Source organism: Haliotis asinina, chromosome 3 (assembly GCF_037392515.1).
Source record: "Haliotis asinina isolate JCU_RB_2024 chromosome 3, JCU_Hal_asi_v2, whole genome shotgun sequence".
Lineage (NCBI taxonomy): Eukaryota > Metazoa > Mollusca > Gastropoda > Lepetellida > Haliotidae > Haliotis > Haliotis asinina.
Window position 1 is genome coordinate 60,064,829 of NC_090282.1, and position 25,313 is coordinate 60,090,141.

The 25,313-nt window shown below is 40.8% G+C and overlaps 1 protein-coding gene across 1 annotated transcript; it reads left to right on the top strand.

Moving 5' to 3' along the window:
* Positions 1–24,997, top strand: LOC137276948 (uncharacterized). Its single transcript, XM_067808602.1, has 23 exons — positions 1–55; positions 7,817–8,066; positions 8,455–8,608; positions 9,268–9,404; positions 9,695–9,845; positions 10,761–10,897; positions 11,350–11,494; positions 11,903–12,036; positions 12,515–12,638; positions 13,152–13,279; positions 13,586–13,715; positions 14,143–14,279; positions 15,628–15,781; positions 16,343–16,544; positions 17,649–17,794; positions 18,027–18,242; positions 19,362–19,585; positions 20,858–21,089; positions 21,290–21,563; positions 22,088–22,347; positions 22,469–22,706; positions 22,813–22,916; positions 23,057–24,997. Exons 2-23 carry the CDS (start codon positions 7,825–7,827, stop codon positions 23,753–23,755), a joined length of 4,368 nt encoding a protein of 1,455 aa, XP_067664703.1. The 5' UTR covers positions 1–55; positions 7,817–7,824; the 3' UTR covers positions 23,756–24,997.
* Positions 24,998–25,313: the final 316 nt, after the last annotated feature.

The window sequence follows — 25,313 nt, forward strand, 5'->3', positions numbered from 1 at the left end:
ACACCGGTGTACGGCAACTGCCATGTACAGGTGCACCAGCTAGTCAAGCATCCAGGTAAGACTGACATCATAGTGTAATTCCCTCACGGTAACTGACACTTATATTATGTTCAGGTTGTCAAGTGAATGCGGGTATATGTAGCGACGTGAACGACGAACGACGCGATCAACATGTTGACGACTGCAGTTTTCAATACATGATTTTATAATCACAGAGCATTTCTAGATACACTGAACATTGGATGAAATACCACCGCGTGATAAGGTTCAATAAGTGTTAAACATGTGGCACACTAGTTCATGAGAGAGAGAAGTCCATTGCCCATACGACGAGGACAGTCATGCATGTAGGCTACCGCTCTTTGCCAACAGTGGAATGCCTGACTACATTATTCTCGAAATATGTGAATGAACATGTCTAGTATCCGTTTGATTATTAGCCCAGTAGAAATTGGCGTCTTATATATTAACCCGGACATTTGTGATAGCAACACAGTTATTATACAAAATCAATCTCTAGTGTCTCCTGGTTATATGAACAAATCCAAGAAAAATCAAGCATGGGGGAAATCAGTTTTTTATGGTGTCCAAAAGAAGGACTCAAGTTTTGTTTTCAGCTTACTTCACAAATGCAGTTGTAAGAAGATAGTACCGTTACTATGTAAACAGACAGCTGTCAACTATCAGAGTGGACCAAATCTGAGTATGTATGAATAAAATTGAAGACAAAAAAATACCAAAAACATATAAATATCCACATGTTAAGCATGGACATATATTTAATAAAAACAGATGAAGGTGACATAGCAATGACTAAGCAGAGGCATGATGACAGTGTCAAACTATCAATGTTCATGTTCTCCAAACAGAATTTCATCTTATAATAAACAAATGATAACATTAAAGTGGGAAGTAGGTTCTGAGCTATTTTTACATACATTGTTGCCATACCAAAGACTCCTAGATCGCTTTTCATGATGTTACTATACATGGACTGCAGTCATCTATGTTTACTTTTCATTAGTAGTTTTTTGCATGCAATTATGACCTCCGATCAAGATGCATAGCACTTATTAACATTCTACATCAGTTATGTTTGCCTAATCAATAAACATTTCATCCTCAAATTAGGCATTTTTCAAGGGGAAAAAAGCATGCGCTGGATGAATAGGTCAAGGCCATACACTGCGGATAATACTTTGACAACATTTTATAGTTATGTGTCTATCAAAGCCCCTTAGATGTCAAAAAGTTCTTTGTCTTAGAATATCAATGGCAAAAGTGCGTTTTGTTGCTATCATAAATGAACTATCTAATCAATGAAAGTTCAATTAATAAGTGCTATTTCAATAACATATTTCAAGTGTAAGAATTGCATTATTCATCAAAACTTGGTATATCAATGCAAATAGTTTGAGATAATTTACTGACGTATAAAAGACGTACAAACAATTCAATCTTATAAAACCTGTAAAGGTTTATGGTTAAATTTAAGATTAAACTTATTTTATTTACTCTGTCAGGAAGTGAGTTAACACGTCATAATATGCTTACTGGGAATTTATCTTTCACTCCATGCAGATGTTTTGGGAAAATATATAATATTACACCACATTACTATTTCTAATCTAATATTCAGGCAATAAATTGTTCTTTCTTTCCTGAATAATAATTTGTCACCAAATAGGTTTTGCCATGTCCAAATATGCATATTATTGTTCATCATTCAATTTATTTTTCATTTTACTTACAGATATGTTTCGATCTCCAAGATGTGTTTCGATCTCCATGTGTCATTTGTCAAAATGGTTCAGAAGTGAAATTAGGAGAAAAGGGTGTAAACACCCTGCTCAAAGTATCGATTGTTCGTAATGATTCATTGTAATCAGCTCTTCGGTCAAATAAAATTAACTTTGTTCATGAAAAATGCAGAAAGACATACACGGTTCCATCAAACATACTTAAGGCTCAGAAAGTAGAAAATAATGAAAATAACCAGTCATGTATATTGAGATCAGGGAACGGTACTTTTAGCTACAGGACTCATTGCCTTATTTGTGCAAATGAGATCGATTTTGAAGACCTTAAAAAACATCCACATAGAAATTCATCAATTAGCGAAGTGGAAATTATCAGGAAAAGGAGACCCTTCTCAACCTCTGTGGAAGAAGATCTGATGATAAGGCAGCAGATGTTAAAGCTCGCATTATTGTTGCTGGTGACATTTGTGCAGTTTAGGTAACCTACCACAGACATTGCATGCAGTGTTTCTTATAGGAGCATGAAAGGGCAGCAAGGACACAATCTGAGGATTCAGCAAGAAACATTCAGAACACTGCCTTCACTTCCTGGTGTATGCAGAATGGAAAGCTGTACACGCTGTTAGACCATAATGCTGCTGTTCTGCCCACTGGGGTTTCACCCTATAGCCTGAGGCATTTTAAACGCCGCCTCATTCAGTATTTTGGATCAAGGATCACCATTCCAGAAGTAGAGGGAGGACCAAGTGTTGTGACCTTGACAGATGAGGCATGCTCTCTACTTCATGAATCATATCATGAATCACATGTTGATGACACAGGCAATGAAAATCTCATCTCGGCAAATCAGTTGGACATATTGTCAAAAAGCAATTAAAGGACATAGCACCCAACATAGATGTGTATCCCCAACCAGGTGAAATTGATATTGATCATCTCGAAAAACAGGTTCCACATCTACTTCTCACAGTTCTTCACACTTCTCATGCAGAATATAAACCCAGAAGTCCATCTGCCTGCCTAAGACAAAGGATCTTGATTGTTTCTGTATGCCACATACTCATGCAAACTTCTCAGCAGTCATTTGTCTCCCCGCTGCTCTTATCTGCTGGACTATTTGTCCATCAAACAACACGGTCCCGCGTTGCCTTAGATCTCCTGGCTACCCTTGGGCTGAGTGTCTCTTATGACCAAGTGTTAGATTTTGAAAAAGCATGAGAAAGAGAAGTCTCATCTGGCTATTGTCTGTGGTCGCTGACAAGTTATAACGAGGACACATTGTATGGACACCAATCAACACATGTTATGGGCATTGTGACATGTCAAACTCAAGCTCACCCTCCAGCTCACCAAAGTCCTATGCAGATACATAGAAGAAAGGCGTCGCCATCTGGTTTCCTTTTAGCTGGAAACTTTGGAAATTTGGTGCATTCATACAAGCAACCATCATAAAATCTTATGGCTGATGTGAAATTTTCAGAATTACCACAGGTAAACATTTCAGTTTGTAAATTCCTTCACATGGATTCAATGTGGCTCCTATCAAGTCTTTACAACAGTTCATCACCTAACTGGCAAGGCTTTATGTCTGAGATTGCAAGAGATCACTGCATCTGCACATCAGTCACCTACAATCAGATAATACCCTTGAATCCACAAACAAATGAGGCAGTGTACCGCACCATGAAGTTGTTGAGCTCAGAGAATAAAACTTGGACAATGTTTGATCAGCCTCTCTATTCCAAAGGCTACAGAATCAAGACTGACAACCCTGATGAGTTTTTCTCATGTGCAGTTAAGGCTTGGATGATTCCATCAACTAATGTCTTTTCTAGGTGCTGGGTGCTAATGTATGGAGGACAGTGTATGGAGGACAGTGGTTTGGATGAACGTTGGGCTACCGTTTGAAGGCAAGTCCTATTCCAAGACCCAGAGAGCATGTCTTTTGACTGATGCAGCACTCCATGTTACACTACTGGAATCAGGCAATCCGAAGAACATTCAATCATTTCTAAGGAGACAGCAGATCATCTAAGGTAGCTTCAACAAGAAATGTTCAAGTGAGATCTAGACACCCTAGATACAGACGAAACATTGAATCAGGTTCTTGTGCAACTGCTTGAACTGAAGGAACAGAGAAAATTGCTCTCACTGACAAGTAAGCTGCTAATGTTCATGGTCTTTGTTTCCATTGTAAGGAAGTTTATAGTAGCTGGAACTGGCAGTTACACCTGAAAGCAACAGAAAGCATGTTTCTCCTGTTTGCAGCATCTGGGCACAACAAGTATGCCAAATTCTGCAGGTTGTATCTTCAGGATTGTCTGTGTGCTCTTGCTTGACGATACCTATAGAAGCGGGTCTGTTTACAATGTTGCGGCTCAGTACACAGATGCTTTACGACTGATGACCAACACATCGTCACTAATTGTGGGCCACCACAGAGATATGAACCCAGGGCAGATAAAACAAGATTTTGCTGATATGCAGACATTTCTGAGGAGTCACAACACTTTCAAGCTAGCTCTTATAACATGAACTATATTGCAAGTAAAGTTGTTGCAGCAGACAGAGTGAATGTTGATAAAGCATTTCAGATTGGAAAATAGATTCAATCAAATATGACTGGGATGACATTTGGAAATGTTGTGTTGAAGAAGGCATCACAAGTATTCATATTTGCCACCATGAAGAAGACTGTCCGCCTGTCAGATGAAGCACGGCGTAAGATGTCATCAACGGAGCTCTATCAGGAATTCCTATCAATTACTCTTGTGAGTGGTCCCCCATCTCAAAATGTCTTCTCATTTGAACTTGCAGCAGTGTCACCAGCTCTCTTCCATGATGATGGATCCATGAGAAAATGGCCAAAGTCTGCCCTGGCCAAATATCTGCTGACACATTACCACAAAGAAGAAGCACACACCACAACACCGGGCGTAGTCATTGATGGATGTGCACTTCTCCAGCATATACCATGGCCAAAGATAGATACCACTGTTGACATAGGCAAGACCTATGTTGATAGTGTCATACACAGAACAACACAGAATTTACCTTGTTGTGTAGTGTTTGACACATATGAAAACGTGACCACCAAGGAGCCTGAGCAGAGGGTGAGAAAAATGAAAAAGGTACCTTCACCAGACATAATAGTGAAGAACACAACTCCAGTCCCTCGAGATAAAGTGAGTTTCCTGTCAAACACAAGCAAGCTTCAATCTAAATGCTGTCAGAACATCTGTCAGCAGAAGGAATACCTATTGAACATGCAGGTGGAGAAGGTGATGCTGATGTTGTTGAAGGGCAAGCTATCACAATAGCTGAAAGCACAGATGAAGTAGTTGTTTATGCAGATGACACAGATGTCTTGGTGTTACTGATCTGTCTGAGTAAACCTGCAACAAACCTATTCATGAAGTCAAAGAATCAATTATATCTATAAACACGTGTAAACAAAATCTTGGGATTGACATGAGTAAACGTCTGCCTTTCGTATCAACCTGCGATACAACTGCCTCTGTGTTCAGCCTTGGAAAGGTGAAGCACTTCAAGCTTCTCCAATCAACAGACTCACTTAAAGATCAAGCATCTATTTTTGGAAGCGTGTCAGCCTCCAAAGACATGATCCATGTAGCAGGTGAAACATTTGCCAGTACTTTGTATAACACTGTTGATGAGGAACGCATAAACTGAGGTATTTGTTTGCTGTATCCAGAACATTTGTACCCGTAGAGAAACTTCCACCAACAAGCAGAGCCTGTAACTTCGTGTGCATAACCACGTGTCAACATGGATTCACCTCAAAACTGCATGAATATGTATTCCAAACTGTGGATGGCGCTATTGTTGCAGCAATCACAGATAAACCTGCTGCTCCTGACAGTCTTCTCAAGGACATTAGTTGTGTTTGCTCAACTTCAAGATTGTGTTCCAAACGCAGGTGTTCAAAGAAAAGAAATTCCTGTAGCGTTCACTGCAAATGTAAGGGTCACTGTTTAAACCCATTACCACTGCCGTGTGAAGAGTATGCTGATTAAGATTAAGGTGGACTGACTGGGCACTTGTGTATATTTTGCATTGCGAGTTTGTTATTTCAACTCTGGATATCTTCAACTTACCTTCAGCTACTAGTATGCATGCTATGATGACAAGTACTGAGCTCAGTGAAAAAGAGGTCAGTTATAATGTTGAATGACACTATCCAAAATAGACTGTGTATTAAACTCATTCAAATGTTGCAGAGTCGTTGATTGTGTCTTATCGAATTAAAGAGCAGGTTAATGAAATTTCCCATTAAATAGAAGTAGGGGATATTCCATTCTGCAAGCATACCACTAGAAATGCCAAAGCATTGTGACGAGGAATAATTTTTCCCTATCAATTCCTGTCCCGCATCTGTTTCATCCTTTTCTTCATCATTTGTATTTTAACAATGCTGTAAATCCAATATCCCCTACTTTTTGTGAATGGTATATGATAGAAAATAATTTAACCATAAACCTTGAGATTTATGACCTCATTATATACAGCAGAACAAACTGACCCTCTCTTGAATTTGATATTGACATTGGTACATAATTAAAAGATTTTAAATTGGTATAAAGGCAGACTTCAGGAATGAAAAAAACATTATCAGGATAAACCAGAAATATATTAAATTCTATTAACTATGCAGTCATGACAAGCCCATTCCTGAAATGTTGGTGAAAAGATAACAGGCCCCGCCCCCAAAACCATGCACAAAAAATATATTTCCCCAATCCTGATTATCTTTGGGTTTTTTTGTGGGGAGCAGTAACACCCTTCTGGTCAATTTGAACACAAATTTGGCCTGTTATCAGAAATGTCCGGGACTATATATATTTCTACTGGACTATATTGTCAAATGCCGCACTCAGCAATATCCCAGATGTATGACGATAGACCATAAATAATTATGTTTGGGTCAGACAAATCAGTGATTGATATTATCAACATCACGAGCCCACTTAGCCCAACACACCGTTAGTTAGAACTGTGTGTAATACCGATTCATTTAGTACCAGCTACGTACAGCTTGTTTGGGACTAATTCTAGCCCCACCCTCTTAAACTAGTGTTTGCCGCCATTTGAAAAGCTAAAAGTTCATTCAGAATAGAATCTTATACATTAATCAAGTTGATGGCTGTTCCGACATATTGTCACCCCTTGTGTCAACACGGAAATTGGACAGTTCCTGTGGGTTTCCGGAGATTGCCAACTTATGACGTCACATGTTTCGTGAGATTATTGTAGTATGTGTCTATCGATGTGTGACTCTAATCAGTCTTACCTATACGATTGCTGCAATACAAAATATGAAATATAAATAGATAAATTAATGAGAAGAGATCCATCCATCCACGCTCGCTTGTATAAACAGTGCTTGGCAACCATAGATCTTTGCATGTTTGTCATTGACTACTGTCAAAAATCAATCTCAGTGTTTTCCCCATGTACACGTGCATTGACTTTTACTGAAAGACCAAACAGGTTAGTTAAACAAAAATTTATTCGACCCATCTAACACATATCTACAGAAGCGAGTACTACGGAGAATTAAGAGTTAAGTCCCTTTCCAAATATACTATTGCTCTGAAGATTCAGTATACCTGTTCAAGAGATCCGCATTTGATCAGAACCGACATAGCGCTCCTCTGGGTCAGTTACAGGTCGAGACAGACTGACTAAGTTGGGTTAAACAATATTTCAGCTATAGGAAGGCCGATCTGCTTCATGTGGGAGAAAAGCCCGAAGTGAGGCATAGCACAAACGCTTTAATGAGCCCCTGGTGATGCTTGAACTACTGTAGGCATCTCGCACTGCAACAGTAGTAGAGGCTGGGGCTTCTAGGTGAAGCGTTCGCTCGTCACGTAGAAGACAGGTTTGATTCTCCATATGGGTACAGTATGTGAAGAACATTTCTGGGGACCCCAGCCACGACTGTGCTGGAATATATTTCAAAAGCATCATAAAACCAAACCCACTCAGTCACTAGGGTAAATAATTCTAGATAGACGTTCACACATCTGTTCCAGGTCGCGCCATGGACGCCATCATTAAGAAGTATGACCTGAAAAAGGGCACGGAGGCCCTGGAGGAGAAGATGGAGGATGAGCTGAGGTCCTGGTCATACGAGAATATGGAGGGAACGGTAGACAAGAAGATGGTCCTGAACGCCCTAAGCGTCCTGCAGGGGAAGGTGTGTGTAGCGGACTTCCCAACAGAGGACTCGCATGCAGGATCCATGGCAAAGACCGCCTTCGACAACATCTCGACCTGCATCACGTACGATTCTGTTGCCTTCCTTAACCAGTTCCAGAAGGACACACTAAGCCAAGGACATGTCAGCTATACGAAACGCCGTCGATAGTCTCACCATGCGCACATAAACAACATGGCAAATATGTATTTCACAAGTTCATGAATCGTGATTGTTTGTTTGAATGTATGTATGTATGTATGTATGTATGTATGTATGTATGTATGTATGTATGTATGTATGTATGTATGTATGTATGTATGTATGTATGTATGTATGTATGTATGTATGTATGTATGTATGTATGTATGTATGTGCATCAGCTGCGTCTATACTATGTGTCACAAGACGTCTCCCAGAATGCCTTCAGTATTTTCACATATCATTAGGGTGTGTTGATGACTTTCTCTACAGGTATATTATCGATGAAAACCAAGGAAAACCCAAAGAATTCTTCGACCCACTGTTAGACTTTGTTCTGAAACTGACTGGCTCCGGCCCTGGAACCACGCACCTGAAACTCATCTCCGAAGTGTATGGTGTCAGCGGCTTTCAAGAGTACTGCCATGTGAGTGTGGAACTAATTATTTGCATTGATTTATAACTAAAGAGATCGGTAGAATGTTTCATAAAAGGTATACTGAGGTGGAAGAACATATTTGAAAGAAACATTACAAACACTACTACTGGTTTATCGAAAAAATGGTTTTCACCTGTATTTTAGTTTTGACGTCTACTCGAATCAGTTCAGCTGATAATGTGGAGTTGACATTATATTTACTTTCATTAACTGAAAATGATATAATGTTAAACATAAACAGCGGTATTTCCTCTGCTGGTTTTACCCATGGTGCTAGTTAGACTGTTAATATTTGAACTCTGAGTTTTGATTTTGAATTTGGAGAAAAATATGTTCAGATTGTTCAAAGTGTGAATGTTCTGAAACACGATTTTGTCTTAAGATAGGCGAGGTTTCAAGACAAGCAGTATATGCATATGTATTAACCATAAGGAATCGGAAGGATAATCAAATTACAACTGTTTATTTATCAAATTAAAGAACCAAAGTTAGACTACTATTTGGGTACAATGTGCCTGTTACTATCAGTGGTGTCACCATTTAATATTATTGAAATATCGCTAAACGTTGATTAAATCCGGAAGGTTCATCAATCCCATGATTTGAGAACTAGGAAATGATTGATCATTCCTTCATACCACCTGTAGAAAATGAAAGGCGATCAGGTGAAGAAAATCTTGGCTGCGTGTAAGAAAGAGTACAAGACGAAGGAGAAGATCGACTATGAAGATTACGCCAGTGAAGTCAGAGGCAAGATGTCGTATGTCCTGGAGGATGGATTCAGGTAGTCAGCATTACATATATGGAATCGATGCATTGATTAGTTTGCTCCTCTGGACTTTTGTTATAGCACAAGATGTTGCTGTTATTTCAAGATGCGATAAACTACTGTCAGTGATAACCTGCCGCAACTAAATACTCCCAGGATTTCATGGACGAATGCTTGTTTCTTTGCTAAATCTGTGTAGTGTGCATGTATGGCGTTGATTAGGGATTAAGTACACAATAGTTGAGGAATGATCGTGAAATGAAATCAGCGCGTTTTAACCAGATCATGTGTCGTTTCACTTCCAGTGACGAGCAATGTGTAGCCAACAGGGCGGATTTCATGGATCTGTACATGTATTTCAAATTTGGCTTCCATGATCGGAAGGAAGAAGAACGAAAGATGATGTGCGATCTGGCTGATTGGATAGCCAGGCACTTTGATGGCAATCCACTAAACGTGAGTTGGAGAATACGGGGCATAAAGACGCTTTGATAGAAAGCCTCTCTGGGCGATCTGGCTGATTGGATAGCCAGGCACTTTGATGGCAATCCACTAAACGTGAGTTGGAGAATACGGGGCATAAAGACGCTTTGATAGAAAGCCTCTCTGGGCGATCGGGCAAATCAGGAACATCCAGGCGCTCTGATTGAAGGGGTTCCATGTAAATAGGCGAGTGCCGGATATACTGACACTTCCATAGCAAGCTTCTCCAGGTGATGTCGTATATACGGGACATGGATTCATGCATTTTGATATCAAGCCACTGGTATTGAGTAGGTAGCTACTGTATATATACTTTGAAAGCAAACTGTTCTGGGTGATTTAGTGCATACGGGACATACGTGACTCTGATGGCATGCCTCTCCAGGTGAGCGGGTGACACGAGTGTGTATTATGGCTGATTAGCTATCCAGGGTGTGAACTTTTCCATAACACTCTTTGACAGAAATCGACTCCGTGTGAATATTTTAAATCCATACTTTATAACTGACTGGATATCCAGACACTTTGATAGCATGTAACTCCAAGGTGACTACTGATTATCCAGACACTTTGATAGCATGTAACTCTAAGGTGACTACTGATTATCCAGATACTTTGATAGCATGTAACTCCAAGTGAGTGGGCGACATACAGTACAATGCATCCCAGTAAAATGTGCTTGTTGTATAAATGTTATTTTACACCTTCCAAATTCTTGAAGAGACCTCATATTTGAACTTGAACGCTCTTTCTGTCCTGCTTCAAGACATACGATATATAAGTAAGAACCAAGAATATCATGTTAAGAAATACTCAATGGTATAAATAATCTGAGCTGAAACATTCATCCAAATGTCTACGACTGTATGAGTATTTCTCGTGCTCCAGGGCGTGACAAACAAGGCAGAGTACATGAAGTTCCTGTCTCACCTGAAGGAGATCGTGATGGACAAGTCCTTCCCAAAGGACACGGATGCCGTGGACTATATCAAAGAAGGACTCTCCGGACTATTTGAGGCTATGACGTAAGGACAATACACATCCACTGGTCCATGAGTTACCGCGGTCCATATATCTCTCAACAACACACTGATCTTCCTGTTATTCCGACCTTAAGTGCCATAATCGGTTAAATATCCTTAAGCACCATTAACTTTGTAAGATGGTTGAATGTTAGAAAGGAGACAATGGAGCACCATCGCCTTCCGTTATCTGATGAGTTACGATGGCAATATCCGCTATGACAGGCTGCACTGAATCCGCCATTTGAAATATACTCACCGTTTCACAGGAAACAGAAATCTGTCTTGCAATTTAGCTGAATGTAAAATGGATGTGAGCTTTTATTTAGTGTTTTGCTTTTCTAAAGTTATGCACACCCTAGAAAACTTGTCTTGTACCGTAACTAGTACAAGTGGCATTAGTATTGCAAACACTGGGTTTTCTTTCTGTAATAATTTTTTACTTGTCATTGCAGTGAAGCGAAAAATGTTAAGGACCTTTATAATGAAATCATGGACTTTGCAGCTGAGCTTATTGACAAGAAAGCTGGAAAGCCCGTGCATGAGTTGGTGAACGCTGTCGGCGACTTCTTCGACGACGTCGAACACAACCAAGTTATGGTAGGATATGCTTTTAACATCAGTACTATATGAAATCCCCGGCCACCTGTTACGTACCTGACCCGTGAAGGTCCCGGAGTAGAACAGGCCTTCAGCAACCCATGCTTGCCATAATAGGTGACTATGCTTGTCGTAAGAGGCGACTAACGGGATCAGGTGGTCAGACTCGCTGACTTGGTTGACATATGTCATCGGTTCCCAATTGCGCAGATCGATGCTCATGTTGTTGGTCACTGTATTGTCTGGTTCAGACTCGATTATTTACAGACCTCCGCTATATAGCTGAAATATTGCTGAGTGCGGCGTAAAACACACACACACACACTCACTCACTCACTGTTACGTACCTCGATACTGTGACGAGTCTACAACCACACGTTATCATTATCTAAATACATGCACTTCCAGGGCAGAGAGAAGATGTTTGAGAGTGTATGCAAGAAGCTGACACAGATTGCGGAACAAGCTAAAGACCACAGCTTATTGGGTGTCAAATTTGCGGATGCAATTGTGGAGGATGTTCTTGTCAAAGCAATGGGCAGGTATGTCACTTATAAATCGTATAGTATCTTCTTTTACAGCAGATCCGGTATAGAATTGGTTGTCAACAATCAATTCTGGATGTACGAGGCGAGAAACGGTAGCGGATTGTCAGGCTCGCTGACTACGTTGACACACGTCATCGTGTCCCAATTACGTAGATCGATGTTCATGTCTCTGATGTTCATGTCTAATCTATAGTGATTAGAAACTGCAGACTCGTGCAGAACGTTACACTTTTCTAAAGTAAGACGTTATTCGTCCAATTTCCATAAGAGTGGACGCAGACAAAAGCACCTTTCATAAACACAAACTCCGTAAAACTGGACATTTAATTGAACAACCGTTTGCCTACTGACTTTAAGCTGATATCGTGTGTGTCTGTCATCTGTTTAACATTAACTAAGTGTGGTGGCGCGCGAGGACCTCGTTGATCTCCCCCTTGTCACCGGGTCAACGGTAAAATTGATTATGTTCCAGAACGCCTGAACATGTAACACTCCTGATTCTACTGATCAAGGCTCTCGTCACAGTACCGCAGGTGAATACCCTGCGGGCGGCTCAAACAGCATTGTACGAGAGGGAAAAGGCCATCAAATGGAAGGTGAGACCGGCTTTTAATAAACTTGTGAAAGGTTTATTAAAAACCTTAAATGATTAAAACTTGCAATGAAAATGGCATTACAAGGAAGGTCGTTTAGTATCCACTATTTGTCGGGAGTGATCACCCTATCAGAATTATAATCTATAATATTGTTATGTACAAAATTTGCTCACCCCTCACCCCCCTGTACAGGTTTACAAAATGATCCCCGCTAGGTCGCTGAACACAGTGGGAAATATGCCCCCTCCCCCCTTACATTTATCATCACCCCTCGTTGCCTTAAATTATGAACGGTCCTAAATAGTGGTGTTTTAAGGTCGATGTTACAAGGTAAAAGTTATGGCCACCATCATTAGTGACCCATTGGTGACCAACTCTTGTTATTCCGGGTCAAGCCGAATAGGAGTTACGGAAAGGGGCGAGGTCAGGAATGGACCACGACAAGTGGAGTTCATGGCTATTGTATTGAACCCAAGGCTACTTCATTGTAAATGTTGTGACGTGTCTTTCCAGGATAATGTCGCGGAAGCCAAGGCCATTTTTGTAGGCATTGGTCAAGTGAAGGTAGCCGAGTCAGAGGAGCGCGAGGAGATCCTGGACAAGTACGAATCGTTTACAGGAATGTTCTTGGATCAGCTCAAGTAAGTCGATCTGCCGTTGAATCCATCTTCGATAAACAATGGTCGTTTATAAGTATATTTACGACTGGATTTGTTTGTCATGGTGTACTAAGCAGTATGTTACTATTGGATACATAAACAACACGAATCGCATGCTTTCTTTATGTTGCATCAAGTTGAGGGCATTTTCGAATCTCAAGAAATGACGTCAGAAAACATGCCACGCTCTTCACTGTTATATGAATTTTCCATAAATGTCTGCTTTTCAATGATGAGCTGTCTGCTTATGTTTGATGATGATGATGATGATGATGATGATGATTGCAGGATTGCGCGTGTCATGGACAAAATCCACACTACTATGGTGAACTTTGTTTTGAGTATTGTGGAGAAGAAGAACGATGCGATGTACAGTGTTGGCTATAAGGTTGTGGACCCAATAGAGTTTGATGCCAAGGTGAGACTCCTGTCATCTTCCTCTTAAAACACACATACAGTAAACTATGTTTATACCGAACACTCTTCTAACGAACCAGCGGATATAACGAACTAGCAGATATAACAATCTGGGAGATATAACGAACTGGCGAATGTAACGAACTGGCGAATGTAACGAAGTGGCGGATGTAACAAATTGTTTTGGGTCCTGTACGGTTTTGTATAATGCAAAAAAGAAAAACAATGATTTCACACCTGTTGGAATCGAACTGGATCTTCAGTAATAGTGGTGAACACTGTACACAGCCGACGACCCTACAGACAAAAAGCTAGTTCAGCATACGGTCACAGACCTATCTTTCATTTAATAGCTGGAAGACTGAAACAGAACCGATGCAGCGTATCACAATTAGTTCATTCAAAGACATGTGTTTTGATCATTTCAGAAAGATAAGGGCTTGTTAATGAAAGTGTTGCGTGCGGTTGACACGGCTCTGAAGGATGACAGCTACCCCTGGCTTGAAAACTTTGACTTTTCAGGAATGATATCATATCTAGCATCACATGCTGTTCAGGGAATAAAGTAAGTAAATCGTGTTAGATCTGGGTGATTCCAGGTTAGACCCGGGATCTAAAGAAAGGTTTACAGTAGGCACTGAAGAACCTATGTTGGTCGTAAGAGGCGACCAAATGAGTCAGTTCCCCATAATACCAATCACTGGATTATCGAATCCAGATCAGTAATTTAACCTCGTGGTTAAAGCAATCGTTTGTCACGCCAAAAGTTTGATTTCCCCACATGTGTACAATGTGTAAAACCGATTTCCGGTAGCATATTTCTGCAGCCATATTTCTGTAGCACTGTTAAGAGAAGAGTAAAACTAAACTCGAATTAAAAACTTAACTAGTCGATCATCTACAGACGGTCATGCTACTGGAATATTGCTCAGATACAATCAAACAAATATAATAATTAATACACGTGTATTTCGTATTCCTCATGTGAATATTCAGTTTCAGGACTCAAAGGAAAAATGTGTAAATATATGGACAAAAATGCCTACTGGTATAATGTCAAAAATGTTATACATGAGCCAAAAACTTCAGAAGAACGTTCTGTTCCATATTCTTGTCACAGCTCAGACATATTTTTCGATGGACTTATGACTTATGCTTTGGCGGAACGGCAATTCGGGTCCAGCTGAGTAAAAAAATAAACAATCTGTTGAGCTCATTTTACACACGATCAGCTTATTATTTCCTCATACTGATGACATGTATATTTATCTCAATTACTTATCTTACACTTATAAACTTAAATGTAGGGTTTTTTTTGTTTTTTGGGTTTTTTTTGGGTTTTTTTATAAGTGAGCACTCTTTTGTCATCATTATGTTATCCGCTGGGAACGCCCAACTATGAGGTTTCATTTGGTACTTCGTGTTAGTAATTCTATATCTCGAATAACTGGGTCATTTATGATGAACGGGAATTACCGATGTTTTGCGAATACAAATCGGTGAGAGGTGGGATAACTCTAAATTTGTTTTTATAGGTGTTGGCTAATTGCCAAACACTGGTACTCCTCACTTAGATCGGATAACCATGCTTCAGACAGTTCAAACTTAACATTAAGGTATTCGGTAAGGTAAATACGTTGTTCACTGGTCCCTCGGGGCCCATAGGTTGATGTACCCTCTATCTTTGTTTGTGTTCCCGGAGTCTTTCGGGCTCATCAACCCATGTCCCCCTCGTGATCAGTTAACTTCTGATGAAAATACAGCTACACATCTGACAGAGCTTCCGTTCACTTATGACAGCGGACATTGAATTGTTAACATATGCGTAACCTTTAAATATTAAAGTATGTTGTCTACAAGTGCACGGACTACATGGGACATACACATTTCAACTATTGTACGTGTATGAATAGGGCCGGGAACTTGCTAACCCAGGACGACTACAATGTCTTGATCTCCATCTCTAACACGTGTGCCAAGAAGGACTTCTACCACCCACACACGGGAGAGCCTGGGAACGTCTTCTACGGCATCTACACGGATGTTACCATGGAAGTGCTAAGCAAGGTAAAAGTTGGAAACATATCTGATATCACGTTTTCCTCTCACTGTAATGGTCAAGAGGTCTTTTTGGTGTTGCTCCTGGTTTAACTAATCCAGGAGCAGAAAAATCCGGAATCCTTTCGATGCTACTGCTTGTTTTAACGCCCGACATCGCTCCTGATATTTGACGGCGGTCTGTAAATAATCATATCCATGCTGTCTAGACAAGAAAGTCTGAATTACACCATGAGCATCCATCTCTTCGACTTAGGTACGATGACATATGTCAACCATATCAGGCCGCCCATCCCAATTCCGATTGTCGCGTCTATCGTCAAGCATGGTTAACAAAGTCCTATTCTAACCCGGATTTTAAGGGTATCATCGTTAACCGCATCCTACCAAACATCTATTCCGTGAAGCAATTACACATTCTGAATAACACACACTTTATGTTGGCGCCAGTGTCTTAATATCTATGCTTGTACGTTTACGGACAACTCGGGAGACAATATTTTCAGAACTGCGTGCTTGTGTTGAACCCGTCTGTGTTGTATAATTTCGCCTGCCCGTAATGTTTTACAGCTGGACGATATCAACAAGGTGGAGTGGGCGGTCCCCATGCTTGGAAATTTGATTGACCTGCTGAGGCACGAGGATGAATCTGTCCGAGAGGTGGTCGGCAACATGCTACAACATGTATGCATCAAATCTGGAGTAGTGTTGGCGCCACACGTCGACAAATTAATCTCCTGTTATTTCGAGGATGAAAAGTACTACATGCTTCGTAAGTAATCTGCGACCTCATATTTCTGAAACAAAATACAACAAACTGGTACAGGAATCATTTGAAAACGAATAAGTGTGTCAATAATTGTAACTGCAAATTTATGAAAACTCTTGAAGATAAATTTACCAAAGTCCTGAAATAGGACTCGTGAGACCGACAGATAGATCGACATATCGACTCAAAATGGTCTCTTCATGGCTTCGTCTTTAGACAAAAAAATTTGTATCCGTGGCGGGGGAGAACAGTATATATACGTACACATCTGAGATCACTGAGTTTCAATGATCCGATTTACACAATAGTAATAGGCACAGTTGTTTCCTTTTGCCACTTCGCTAATAGATGGCGCCAACTACTACGGCACTCTCCTACCCAGAGTTCCATGCCTCCAGCCAGCATAGTACCTCGACCACAGGGCAGAAAAATGTTACGAGATTCGAGTCTACACATCTAATTGAATATCATTGTTAAAATGATTTAGTTTCACTCAGAAAAGATCCTAAAACGCAAGACATTATTTCGTATTGATTCCTTGTTTGAAAGGGTTGTATGGCTCCACGCACCGTCATCGAAACCGTTTGGAGACCAAAAGATCCAGCCCCTTTGATATGTAAATATGGATTGTCATAAAGCGTACTCTCGCAGCTGTAGAAGAATGTGTATGTATCAACGTAAAACATTAAGAAGAATTATTTAAGAATGTGTGCGCTTCCTCAGAAACAAGAGAAAAGTCACGTCTCGTGATATATAATGCTATTTCACCACTGCGTTGGTGTGTGTTCTAAGTGAGCTTCCGGTACGTTTAAACTCTTAAAGTTTTCTCGTAGGTCTATCTGAAAAACGCAGCAATCACTACTCTGTCACGTGAGACTGCAGTGAGGTTGGTTAGATTTTTGCGAGAAATAAATATCGCTTAAACAATGGCTGGTTGTTTTCCGAAGGTGCGTCGAATTAAACAAAAAAACAAACAAAAACAAACAAACAAACAAACAAACAAAAATAATTATCAAAGCTTGTTACGAATTCGGTAGGTAATAGAGAGAATGATTATTTTCCGAAGCTGGGGTTTTACATTTACTGTATTAATATGCATGTTACCAGAGCCACTTGTGTCCATCTACCCCGAGAAGCCTGGCCCCATCAACAAAGCATTTCAGAAGTTCATGGCACACCATGACAGAGGGGATACTTTGACTAGGACGTTTATGTTACAACTGTTCGCAGCCGCCGCCAAAAAACATCCTGAGGTGAGCTATTGTAAAGGCAAGAACGACAATATTAATGGACCGTGAACCGCAGAGAGAGAGAGAGAGAGAGAGAAAGATAAAGAGAGAGAGAGAGAGAGCTATATGTGAATGTGTATAGCAAACCTCGAGGGAGAATGCGTCTGTTTTGTTTCTTCATTCGATGCTATGAGAACTTGCTAGCACTGACTAGCTAGGTGGTACCAGTATCACAATGAGATATTCAAATTTGCAGGTATTCACGGAACAAAACTTAAAAGATCTTTGGTCTGATGCAAAGAAGGATCACACTTCGGCTGCACAAATACTCATGCTTTTTGAAGACGTGGCCAAACAACAGCCAGAAAAGATTGGGAAACTCCTGCCTCTGCTGGCGGACAGTAAAGACCTGGCGGACTTCGTAAAACCCTGTCTCATGAACGTCATCAAGCACGTCGGTGTCAGATCAGAGGTGGGTGGTTAAATCACCTAAATATATATTATACGATGAATGTGACGGAATGAATACTAGTACTTTCTTTACAAAACTGAAGAGAAACATTCGGCATGTCGACAACAAGTACATACCCTCTTCGGGCCAACGAGGGACCACATTCTTCAGAATGGCAAGACTGACACTGAGACATACGAACATAGGTTTGAAGCTCACAACAGCGGAGTTGGATTTTCAAGATGAGACTCACAGCGACAAAAAAATGCATTTTATCTTTCCCCTCACATCGTTGACGATTTCTATGCCGTTTCGGGGTGCTAAGACTGCCGTCCATTTTAAACGGTAACTTTACCTTTAAAGATGCATTTGCTTCGGTTTTTGAGTACCTTGTTGCAGTTTTTGAAGAATATGTTCCTATTTTGTTCTGTTTTTTTTCTTCTTTTTTTCTCTTTTTTATTTATTTATTTATTTATTTATTTATTTATTTATTTATTTATTTATTTATTTATGTATTTATTTATTTATTTATTTATTTATTTATTTATTTATTTATTTATTTGCGTATATGAGTTCAATTTTGACTATTTGTTCACCATTTGTATGGTAGGCTGCCCTTTGATCCGTGAACACCCGGACAAGAATTGGGTCTCGGTAACTGATGCTTGTCGTAAAACCGACTCAAGGGATCGGGTGGTCAGACTAGCTGACTTCATGGATACAAGTCATGCTGTCATCGTTTCACAGATGCTCATTCCGATGCCACTTATAGGATTATCTTTTCGATATCCGCATAAAAATGTGTGAAATTCACAAAATATCAAGTTCCCATGAAAAATAAATAGTTTTTTAAATCCAAAACAGAATGGAGCTTCAGAGTAGCCGACGAAAATATCATCTGGGTTACTGAAAAGGAACAGCTCTTTAAACCGGAAATGCAGACATGCACTGAAATGTTCTTTGTGACAGGTATGGACGAAACCAAATACCATGATCATGGATGTTCCATGCAGCTCAATGTGTCCACGCCTTCTCCTAGACAGCAGCGAGGTATTCTCAACCAATAAATACCCAACATTATTGTAAGCAAATTTTGAATACAAAGCAATGCATGTTACTCTTGACAAATATCGATTTCAGAAATATGCTGAAGAGGTTTTGGATCTGTACATGAAGATATTCAAAGGCCGCGAAGAGCAGACCTTGTTCCTGTGTGTGCTGGACGGTTTGCGGAACGTTGGGGGGAAATATGTCCCCCTTCTGGCCAAACACAGAGCTGATTTGGAGAAGGTGAAAGCCAGGGCACAGATTCAGTACACCAAAGATGGCATCAACGGTTTAATAGACATCATAGAAGGAAGGAGGTAGGCAAAGTTTTATTAATTAGGCAACATACAAAATTGACGCTAATGTCAAAAGCGAGATAAGGTATATAAACATACAAAAGAGCAAGCGTCAAGATATAAGAGATAGAGTCAAGATAATCCCTTTTTTCGGAACGAGGCAGGAACACACGATCTTTCGGCTCTCAATGGCAACCATCCTCGATATCTCCAAGGCATACGTTCCGATAAGTCTCCACTATATCCTGGACGCATCTACGGGTCGGCCCGATAATTTTATTACCTCCCTTTACTGGCTCTGCATTCTCACAGTAGCCAATCAGCTAAACCACCGTTACAACCGAGCTTGCCAGTGTCAACAAAGATAGCGGTCGATGCTGCGAAGGTTTGACTCAGAGTTGGGGGAAATCATACAGATAAATTGACATGTCCGAAACTTTGAAAACTTATGCAAGCACCCCTCTTTCCACCTCTTTCCGAGAACCTCTGCATGGCGTGTGTTGCTAAGTGTAATCGGTTAGATAATACAAAAGGGAAAGTGAGTTGTGACTGCTACACGCGACTTCCCAGCATTGACACCTGAATGGCTAAAAAGCCAACCAAGGGAGGTAATAAATTCATCGGGCTGAGCCATAGATGCATCCAGGGTATAGTGGAGATTCACTGTAACGTATGCTTTGGAGATATCGAGGATGGACGGCAACAGGTATAAAGTGACAGCGTACTCATATGCGACGCATAACGGGCGCTACAATTAAATGCGTTATTAATGCTGAACAGTTTTTTAGAGATATTTCTACTGAAAAACTTGTTTGTTATTATACATTGGCTATTTCCTTGTTAAACTTTTTAACTGCAGTCATACGGTTCCAACTTCACCTCCTGTCTGCATACATATTTTAGTTTGCAAAGGTCTATAGGACCATTCCTGTCAGAGAATATGGCGCCGGTTTCTATTTTCATAACGTGACGATAACGTATATTTATTAAACACACGTTATAATAATATGTTTTTACGTTCTGAGAGATTACTTAATGATGATGGCCGTGTATGTATAAAAGCATACAAAATAGCTACCTACGCCAAATGTTTCACTAACATACAATAAAAGCAAGTATTGCAAGTGGGCTCACGGAACAGGAAGACAGTTCTTCGTTTAACCTTGACATTCATGACGTGTTGGCAACTACCGTTTTAACAGTGAATCTAACAATAATCTGTGATTTATAAAATTGATTCAAGATATATGACTATTTAAATGTATGCACTCATATTTTGTTATCATCAACAAGCCTGGCCGCCTTATCTGAAGACATCAAAGACACACAGGACGATGTGCAGGAACTCGACTCCAAGGTCACGGTTACTCAGAAAAATGTCAAGGTCGTCACGAAGGAGGTAGACAAGCAGAAGAAGGAAATAAAGACAGTGAAGAAGGACGTGAAAACTCAGGGAAAGAAAATTGATACTCTGGAGGAGACGGTGGACGAAACCGTGGCCAAGGTGGAAGAAATAGATGGGAAGGTGAGGGATTGTAACAACACTCGTTATAGCTGGCATTTATAGCTAACTAAAAGAGGTCTGTAGTCTCACGATATTCTGATTAGGTAAGGTATGACAAAATGCCATTTTCGTCTGGAAAAGATATCCAAAGCGTTGTTGTTTATAAAAGTTTATTTTTATTGAAAGGCTTTGTTTTTATACCGATTATGGATATCTTCCAGACCTTGAGCCATGCTCCCTTCTGGTCTCGAGATGTGTCCAAGCTTCTCAACCCCAAGGGGGACCACGACTGGAGGCTACTGTCAACTCGCCTGGGTTATAGCAACGACGACATCCGAGGCTGGGCCCAGCAACATGACCCCTGTATGGCCATGCTGAATGAGTGGTACGCCACCCGTAAAACCAGCGAGGCCTCGTATGCTGTGTTGACGGCTCTGCAAGAGATGAACCGGATGGATGCGGCCTCCATTGTGGAGAATGCCATGAAGATGGCAGGTAACCTGCTGCTATGATATATAATACAGACGCTATAAAATTAGATTTAGAGTGATCTCCCTTTGTGTGCATTCGCAAAACATTGGTAACTTCCGTACAACACACGTGATGAACCGAATGAATGCAGCCTCCATTGTGGAGAATGCCATGAAGATGGCAGGTAACCTGCTGCTATAATATATAATACAGATGCTGTAAAATTAGATTTAGAGTGATCTCCCTCGATTTGAATTTGCAAAACATTGGTAACTTCCGTGCATCATACGTGATTTGATATTATTCGAGATAAAGAATTGCTACCACAAAGTACCGAATGAGTTTGGCATTGCCAGCGGGGTACACAGAAATGTTATAATGAAAATACTAGCAGAGCGCTCAGCCGATCAGAAAACGACATTTACATCTCAAGAAAGATCATGCCGAATGTCCCTTTCTTAAAGTTTGAAAATCATATGACAAAAAATGATGTGAAACAATTCCTACGTATTACAATATTCCTGAGTGTGCACTCTTGCTCTCCGCAGAGACTGTTGTGGAAGATGAACCGTTCGAGTATGCGTCCCCTCCAGAGGTCTTCATCAGCTATCAGTGGGGAATCCAGAACGAGGTTAAGTTGCTGAAGCGCCACCTGGAGATGGCGGGCTACGAATGCTGGATGGACATTGGTCAGATGGGAGGAGGAGACAAGCTGTTTGAGAAGATTGACCAGGGAATCCGGGGCTCCAAAGTGATCATCAGCTGTGTGACGGAGAAATATGCAAAATCGCCCAACTGTAACAGAGAGGTGAGTTGAATAAACCAATTCAAAAAGGCCCACACACCAATCAAAAACAAAACGCATTGTTTTAGTATGATGCACAGAGCACAAGTGGGAGAATAGACGCACGATTCTTGATTTATCTCAGGTGAATCTGTCGGTGAGCATGGGACGTCCTATAATCCCCCTCTTGATGGAGAAACAGACATGGCCCCCCGCTGGTTCCATGGGCCCCATCTTCAGCGAGTACCTGTTCATCCGCTTCTTCACTCGCCCAGGAGAGGAGACCGGGGATGACAGATACTGGTCAGCAGCCAAGTTTCAGGAGCTTCTGATGCAGCTCAACTACAACGGCATCGTCCCAGACGAGGCCAAGGTCATGAAAGGTAAGTTACTTAGCGGCCTAAAACACCTACCTACTGTACGTTTCGGACATTTCGGAGCGTGGTAAAATTTCTTTCAAAGTACATAGTGTTACGAAATCATTTTCAGAATATAAACAGTGGTGGACCCCTGTTGTTGAAGAGATCAAGATAGACAAGAAGAAGAAGACAGACAACAAAGGAGAGAAGCCTCAAACTACAGTGTCAACAGAGGTGATACATTTGTCTTCCCAATTCTATATATTTAGGTTATGGACCCTTTCCAAGCGTTGACCTAGTCCAGTAAGAACCTGGCAGCACATATTGTATCATAATATTATGTGGTTTTCATCTAATCTGTCTTTTCGTTGTAGGTGGCTGCCTTGTCCCCTGACGTGTTCATCTCTTACCAGTGGGGCAAACAGAAACAGATCATGCTCCTCTACCGGCGTCTCACCAGCCTCGGCTACTCCTGTTGGATGGACATTCACCAGATGGGAGGTGGGGACTCCCTCTACGACAAGATCGACCGTGGAGTGCGGGGCTGCAGGGTCATACTCAGCTGTATAACCACCAAGTATGCCTTGTCCGCCAACTGCAGGAGGGAAGTCAGTCTGGCTGATGCCCTGAAGAAGCCAATAGTTCCTCTGTTACTGGAGAAGATAACATGGCCGCCTTCCGGTCCCATGAGCATGGTGTTCACGCAGCTTCTTTACATCAACTTCTCCAAGGACGAAAGTGTACAGGAGAAATGGACAGGCAAGGAGTTCGAAGAAATGGTTGGCAAAATCAACAACTATGTTCCAGCACTAACAGATAACGGTACACCTAAATCAGAAGATAAGAAACCAAAAACATCTGCATCAGACAACAGTACCAATCCAAAAACACAGTCAAGCAAGCCTTCAAAAACCAATGACAAGGTCTCCCCCGCCCCAGCCCCAGCTCCCGCCCCAACCCCAGCGCCTGACCCCAACCCAGCCAGCTCTCCTGCTCCTGCCTCCAGTAAGGAAAATAGGTCCCAAACCCCATCTTCAAATGAGAACAAGTCAAAATCTTGCACGATTATATAGAGAACGGAACAATTCCTTCGGGAAACCAGTTATAACACTCTGAAACGAGAGCGTCATGATGCGACCTGAAGAACTGTTGAAAGGTGTATAGGCAAATGTCATGGCGCCTGTAAGTCAGGTGTGAGCTTTATCGATAAGGAAACGTAAAATCAAGTACGTACCAAATACCGAATGTTCGATCACTGCTTACCGGATTATGATACGCGTGTGAACGTAAAGGTAGCGTGAGTGTTTGGAAATGTTTGGGACAGTTAACGGGCAGTTTTCAAACGTTCCTTTGGAAAAAAATTAAATGTAAATTATCTGGTGTTTTGCATTATATACCGTACATTTATTTGAAATGTTAACAATGATTATTCACAAAAAGTGATAAAATGAGACAATCGCCATTAACTGGCCAATCAGCACGAACCAAAGCACGAACCAATGTACTAATGTTCAATATACTGGCAATATGTTCACCTTTTACGCTATGTCTTGTGTGTGCGTTAAAATACAACATGGTTGTTTAGATGCAAAACGTCTGTGATACAATGAGTTATACCCCTACTTGTATATATAGATATATTTTTATATAATTGCCAGTGCAATGACACAAATCACTCTCTGTGATTTTTTTTGACATATACACGTTACAAGTTCTGTATGTAATATTTATAATTCATTTTTTTGAAAGATGTAAATGATCTATGTGGACCAGCCAACATTTCCTTTTCCATTGGTAACATTATTTAATGCAGTGCCTTCAGTGCCGATGTGTGTACAGTGCTTTCTCTTGAACGAAGGTCCTTCGACTCTTGTTCAAAGCTTATTTGTTCTGGGCTGCAACGTTTAAAGATTCAGTGAAGGTTGTTTTGTATTGACTCAGTGAAGCTTTAAAAGCTTGTCGTAGTTGGTGTGGAGGACATTTCCGAACATAAAGTCTCATGCAATTCCCTATTTTACCTCTGTTTTAGCTGAACATGTGCAAGAGTTTGTGACAGTTGTCTCAGTAGGGACGTATGCAGTCGTGAAATCCTTGATACATCACTATTTGATAGTGATTCATAAACGCACTGTTATGATATTCATTATCGTACAATTGATAGATATTTCTAATGGTTTTATCTCATAAACCGCAATACAGTTTCTCGCATGTGATTCAGGTATTACGATATCATACTGCTGTTGATGATCTCTATACATTAAAATCAATGTATGTTTTGTGAATATATTGATATACAAATAAATTATGTCACACCAGCTTGTACTTTAGTTGGAACAACTCAGGCCCATTGGCCTTAGTGAGTGGGCGAGATGGTCGTAACACTGTTTGGTATGTTTAATACTCAGGACCGCTGTTGATGCAGGTCTCATACGTTTGTGTTTTGTGAACCCCACGGGTATGGCGCTGACGAAAGTAGAAATGTAAGCATGGAGAACCTGTGTTGAGAGCCACGGTGATAAGTTTCTGTCATTCCGAAAGGACGCGACGAATTAAGGTGCTCTGTACGACAGGGCTCCTCATAGCTCATGGCTCTATTTACGTGTGAAGCAACCGGATTGAACGTGTGCAGAA